The sequence below is a fragment of the Schistocerca gregaria genome, chromosome 2 (genome assembly GCF_023897955.1).
Source record: "Schistocerca gregaria isolate iqSchGreg1 chromosome 2, iqSchGreg1.2, whole genome shotgun sequence".
NCBI lineage: Eukaryota > Metazoa > Arthropoda > Insecta > Orthoptera > Acrididae > Schistocerca > Schistocerca gregaria.
Window position 1 is genome coordinate 409,401,798 of NC_064921.1, and position 6,000 is coordinate 409,407,797.

At 46.5% G+C, this 6,000-nt stretch overlaps 1 protein-coding gene across 1 annotated transcript in view; it reads left to right on the plus strand.

Moving 5' to 3' along the window:
* The window catches only part of LOC126322870 (uncharacterized), a 28,902-nt gene extending 24,051 nt beyond the window's left edge, over positions 1-4,851 (plus strand). The window contains exon 3 of the mRNA XM_049994591.1: positions 3,779-4,851. Within this exon, the coding sequence (XP_049850548.1) occupies positions 3,779-4,159 (381 nt within the window). The 3' untranslated portion in view covers positions 4,160-4,851. The remainder of the gene's footprint in view (positions 1-3,778) is intronic.
* The last annotated feature ends 1,149 nt before the right edge of the window (positions 4,852-6,000 follow it).

Genomic DNA, 6,000 nt, shown 5'->3' on the forward strand with positions numbered 1-6,000 from the left:
ACTGATGACCTCAGATGTTAAGTCCCATAGTGCTTACAGCCATTTGAACCATTTGAACTTAGGCCTATCTTAAGTGCCTAATCATAAATCAAAAGTACGTTGAGATTTTTATGTGTAGATCAAATATGCCAACCAGGCTTCCCTGCCAGTTGTCTCGAATATCTTCATGTGTGTATAATCTCCGGAAATTTTTGATTTATGTGAAGACGCTATTACCAGCTCCTTGTAATGACCTCAGTGCCGAACTAAATAGTGCATTGAAAAATAAAACATTGCAATTTTCAGCTGTGTGTGGTGTGAAAAGTTGTGATGGCTCCACTATGAACTTTGAAACTATGCAATAAGTTTAAACCTTATGCCACAGAAAATAACGTGGAAACGGTAGAAATGTAATGTAAAATGGAACTAGTCACACACACACAAACACTTACATAATATAGAGCAACTGAAAAATGAGCTATCATCTGAATATTTTGCAGTAAGTAATGCATCACCAAGAAAGTGACCAAGAAGTGAATAAATGTTTGCTTTCTGCTTACAGCGTCCAGTAGTTCTGTGGGGACGCTTCCTCAGTTTTGTTAATCACTGACTTAATTTATGAATATCATTTTCACTTAACATCAAAGTGTTCTGCGAGATCAATGTGCAAACACATTCAGCGACAGCTGAAATAGCGCCCGTCGGCCTATCTTGTCTGCAGCTGTAACCTCATAGCATGCAAAGAGAAACTACTTATTATTTACGATTTGTGATCACAGTTCAATAAATGGGTTCTGATACATCAGAATTTTCATGCTCTGCAAGTCGAATCCAAGAGTTATATCAATATCCCATCCATGCTACGTTGCATAGTTTCAGGTACAAGTGACAAAGAAATAACCTGGGTTGGGCGGAAACAATTCAGAAAGCAGTTCAACTAAAGACTGGGAAGAAACTGTACTTCGACTGATCGACGAAAGAAGGAAGTACAAAACTGAGCCGTGTGCGGCTCGCGTTGATGCCGTTCATAGTTTGGCATCTTGTAATAGCGATAGTGGCGCCTCTTTTTCGTAGTGTGTTCACTGGTGGCACTACGTTTCGCTTGCCTTGTCTGTCCGTGAGTGGCAGCAGCAGCACTTATCGATAGCGCGTAGCGCGTCGGAGCAGCCTCTATTATTTCTGGGTCGTCGTGTGTGACGAGTGAGTGAAGTTGGGACAGAGCAGCGGTGAGGGTCGGACAGCCAGTACTCGCCCGACCGCTGCTGACATACACGCACTGTGCAACGGAAGGATGTGGTCGCGAGAGTGCACGACCACGTCAAGGGCCACATTCAGCGAGCTTTAGTTGAATGGACACACACACACACACACACACACACACACACACACACACACACAAGTGAAAGTTGCACTACTAGAATGTCACTGAGCCGTGCGACTTAGGATAAGCAGGAAAGGTGTGGACGGGGCCTAATCAATTACCTTTGGTTGCACTGAAAACACGTACACTTTCTTTTTAATAAAACAAACTCTCAGCAATCATTTTAGTGGATTTTACTACACCGGTGGCTGAAAGCCTTATTAGAAGAATTGCAAGTTACTGTCGAATGAAGGCCACAAGCTATGTTACACACAACCAACGGCTGAAGGCCTGATTAAGAAGGTTCAAAAGTATTCGTGGGTTGAAGGCCACAAGCAGTTTCAGAATACACAAGGGCTCAAGGCCTGAATTTCCAATAAGGTGGACGATTACAGTTTAAAAATACTAAAACCCCTTCTAATAATCTTAATAACTTGTAACAAGCTATAGTGACGGCTGATGGCGTCACTAAGAGAAAATCGAAAATAATTTGTCTGCTGAAGGTCAGAAGAAGTGTTACAAACAATTAACTGCAGAAGGCCGGAATTACAATTGGGGAAGGCAATAACATGTTAAAACATTATGGTAAATTTTAAACAGTTATGACAACTTGTCCAAATAAGACGGAGTGATCCACAGACAGTGCTCCCTGGATCGACCTGAGGAAGGTGACTACAGCTGGCCGGCCGGAGTGGCCTTGCGGTTCTAGGCGCTACGGTCTGGAGCCGAGCGACCGCTCCGGTCGTAGGTTCGAATCCTGCCTCAGCCATGGATGTGTGTTATGTCCTTAGGTTAGTTAGGTTTAATTAGTTGTAAGTTCTAGGCGACCGATGACCTCAGAAGTTAAGTCGCATAGTCCTCAGAGCCATTTGAACCATTTGACTACAGCTGAGTAAGCGGTGAGACAGACAGCCAAGAGTGGTACTCACGTAACAGGTTGGCAGCTCACACTAGGGGTAGCTTAAACGCCGACCGACCGACTAACCAATCGGCCTAACGTCCGATTACCGGTACAACCATGGAATATTCTTAGGCAAGACCGAAGAGACGGACAGCCCACGTCTTCAGAAACACGCCCAAGACCGAAGGAAACACTAGAACCGAGGTAGATCTCCCAAAAACATAAGCACAGTATAATTCAAAAGGCTGTCGAACTACACGCCGTGTGGGGCAGCATCAACACGTCCAGCCCATGAGGTCACTTCGACGGGCGAACACACACACACACACACACACACACACACACACACACACACACACAGGTGAAAGTTGCACTAGTCGCACATCACGGTCCATTCAACTACAACTCGCTGAATCCGCTCCTTGACGTGGTCGTGCACTATCGCGACCACATCCTTCCGTCGGAAAGTGCATGTGTGTCAAATGGCTCTGAGCACTATGGGACTTAACTTCTAAGGTCATCAGTCCCCTAGAACTTACAACTACTTAAACCTAACTGATCTAAGGACATCACACACATCCATGCGGTCGCGTGGTTCCAGACTGTAGCGCCTAGAACCGCTCATATGTGTGCCATATATGTGTCACCAGCGGTCGGGCGAGTGCTGGCTTTCCGGCCCTCACTGCTGCTCTGTCCCAACTCCAGTCGCTCGAAACACACGACGACCCGGAAATACTAGAGGCCGCTCCAAAGATGGTAGCACAATACGCGCTATCGATAAGCGTTGCTGCTGCCACTCACGGACAGACAAAGCGAGCAAAACGTAGTGCCACCAGTGAAGACACTATCGCTATTACAAGATGCCAGGCTATGAACGGCATCAACACGAGCCACACACGGCTCAAAAACCCTCCAGACAAAGACAGGTATACAGCAATACAAATGCCTTAGGAATGAAAGAAGCAGAAAATACGGAGCAACCAAGGCGAGGCGTGTGGGAGGGGGATGTTTTTCGTGTTTAGGTTAGGGGCCCACTTGTGTAGTTAAGAATACTGCTAAGTGCAGAAGGATGTGAACACTTTTTACAGTACCGCGTACAGCTGGGGAACAGTTCGGAAACGATGGCTGTATCAGCTTAACAAAGCGTCCTGTCATAAAGCAACATCTGTGATGCAATGGTATGTGGGTACTAACATTCCTTAAATGGACTGGATTCCTCAGAGTCCCGACATGGATCCAGTGCAACACCTTTGGTTTCAATTTTAATGGCCAGCTATGTGTTAATGAAAGCAGACCGCTGTGGCCGAGCGGTTCTAGGCACTTCAGTCCGGAGCCGCGCGACTGCTACGGTCGCAGGTTCGAATCCTGCCTCGGGCATAGATGTGTGTGATGTCCTCAGGTTAGTTAGGTTTAAGCAGTTCTAAGTTCTAGGGGAGTGATGATCTCAGATGTTAAGTCCCATTGAGCTCAGAGCCATTTGTACCACTTTTGTCTAATGACATAAACTGGAAACTGAGAAGAGACTGGGCTCTTTGCAGGTGAATGGTATCGGCCCGAACGGCGACTTCGAGACGACGATCCGCGACCGCGTAGTGCACGCCACTGTTCGCTTCCGGGAGCTCCCGGAGGCGGCGTCGGCCTCGTCGACGACGGCTGCTCCCGGCGACGCGGCTGCGGAGGCTGTGACGGCGGCGGCGGCAGCGGCGCCGCGCTGCAGCCTGGAGGCGACCGAGCTGACGCTGATGGAGCGCGGCCGCAGCGACGTGCCGGCGGTGCTGTCGCGCTGGGCCTCGCAGGTGGAGGACGTGCCCACCACGCTGCGAGTCATGAAGCAGCTGCTCAACGAGCGCCTCTCGCTGTACCCCTGCGGCGACGCCTTCGTCGCCATGGTGCGCCGCGGGTACGCCGCGCCCTCGTAGCCCACGTTCTACCAAGGGAACCGGAAACTTACCACTCCAGCCATATTTCGTTTGTGACTGCCCTGTAGCCCTACACGTCGGGCACCGTGCTGGTCCGGGCTACCGAACGTCCAACGACGACAGTACCTCGAAAGCACTGGACGACGATGTATGACAGTCCTAGCACTGAGTCCTGTTTATTGCGTCACTCATCAGTGGGCTGTTAAAGTGTTTCGTGCTCGTGCAGGTCTGACCAACTTCTGTAAGAAGTATTTCATTAAACTGCAGTTACTCGAGAGCTAGCGACATCCATGTTTATACGCTAGCTTATTTCTGTAGAGCGAGAATGCACTGAGTCTGTATTTGGAACATGCTCTCTTGAGGCGTGCAACCAAATTATGTGTTCACCGATAACGGTGTGCGCCACAATCAGCATAAGGATCTGTAGACACGTCTTAGTGCTGCACTTGAGAAGTACATCGAGACTTCATTATTCTCGAAAGGGTCCCACATGCCACTCAAAAACTTTTATTGTACATAATTAAAAATAGTAATAACCATTCTTGTTCTGCATTGGTTTTCGTTTTCTCATTGTCAGTAACCTTAATGAAACATGTCAAATGATTTGTAAGTGAGACATATTTGTTGAACAAATAATATGTAATGTATATCTATTTTCTAGTAAGATTTCATAAAATATTCTATTGTCATTATGTTGTTTTTAGCTGTCAGTGAATGACTTTACCGACAGTACATGGTACTCTAGATTTCTTTTTCTTGTAAGCTTATTTAGGTTTCAATTTCATTGTCAGTTACCTACACTGTATTGCCCCATACGACTAATGGCAACTGTCTCTTGAAATAAAGTTCCCAGTAGTCACATGGGACAGTCCAGTGTAGAATTAGCCATATGACAAGTAACTGATGTTGAAATTGACGCCCAAGATGCACATCTGCTCTTTATTAATACTCAAAAAAATATGGAGATACGCACATATTTTTCAATGTACTCGTTTTCTGCCGAAAAACAAACACCAGAAAATCACAAGTCTCCGATTTCAAATGCCAAGACACAAAACAAAACGTCAATAAATCCAGAGCTCAAACGTCAAGTTAATTACGTGCAATTGCAATATTTTGACAATAATATTCAAATCCTAAAACAAACAGCTCACTGGACAAAAAAATTAGTTACCCCCTAGAAAAATTGTTGCAAGTATCACTTAATAGCGTGCAATTCCGCCCCTGGACTTCATAGCCGACTTGATTCTGTTAGGAAGTGAATCCCAACGTTGTGCAGGGTAGCATCTCGGTTAAGCAGCCCGCTGAAAATTTGATCGCACCATTACACCAAATTGCACGGATGCTGATGTTGGCGTTTTAACTGCTGTTCCATCATGACACACAGATTTTAAATGGAGTTCAATTCAGGTGATTCTGCGGCCCAGTTGAGATGTAAATAGGTGGAACTTTGTTGTTGTCGTTATGTGCCTGCGTGAGCAACGGTCTCTTGCGTGGTGACCGACTGCTAATGTTCATTCTATGTGGTTCCCGTCGCGATGTTCTATCTCCGACGGGCTATGATGGACCTTCATTCACTGCTGCAGCACTTACTGCCGGGTTTGGAACCAATTTTGATTCACAAGTAGCGAAACGCATCTCTGCTCCATGTGTCAAGGTCTTTTTCCGACCAGTTCTGACGGCCTGTTTCGTGGCCACGTGTGTTACACCACTTCTTGTAGACACGTTGAACAGTCAGCCGCGAAACGAAAATTCAGCAACTTAACACAGTATGGCCGTCGGCCAAACACGATTGTTTTTGCCGCTCTGTCACGGCCTTGTATTTAACAATGTTTACGCAA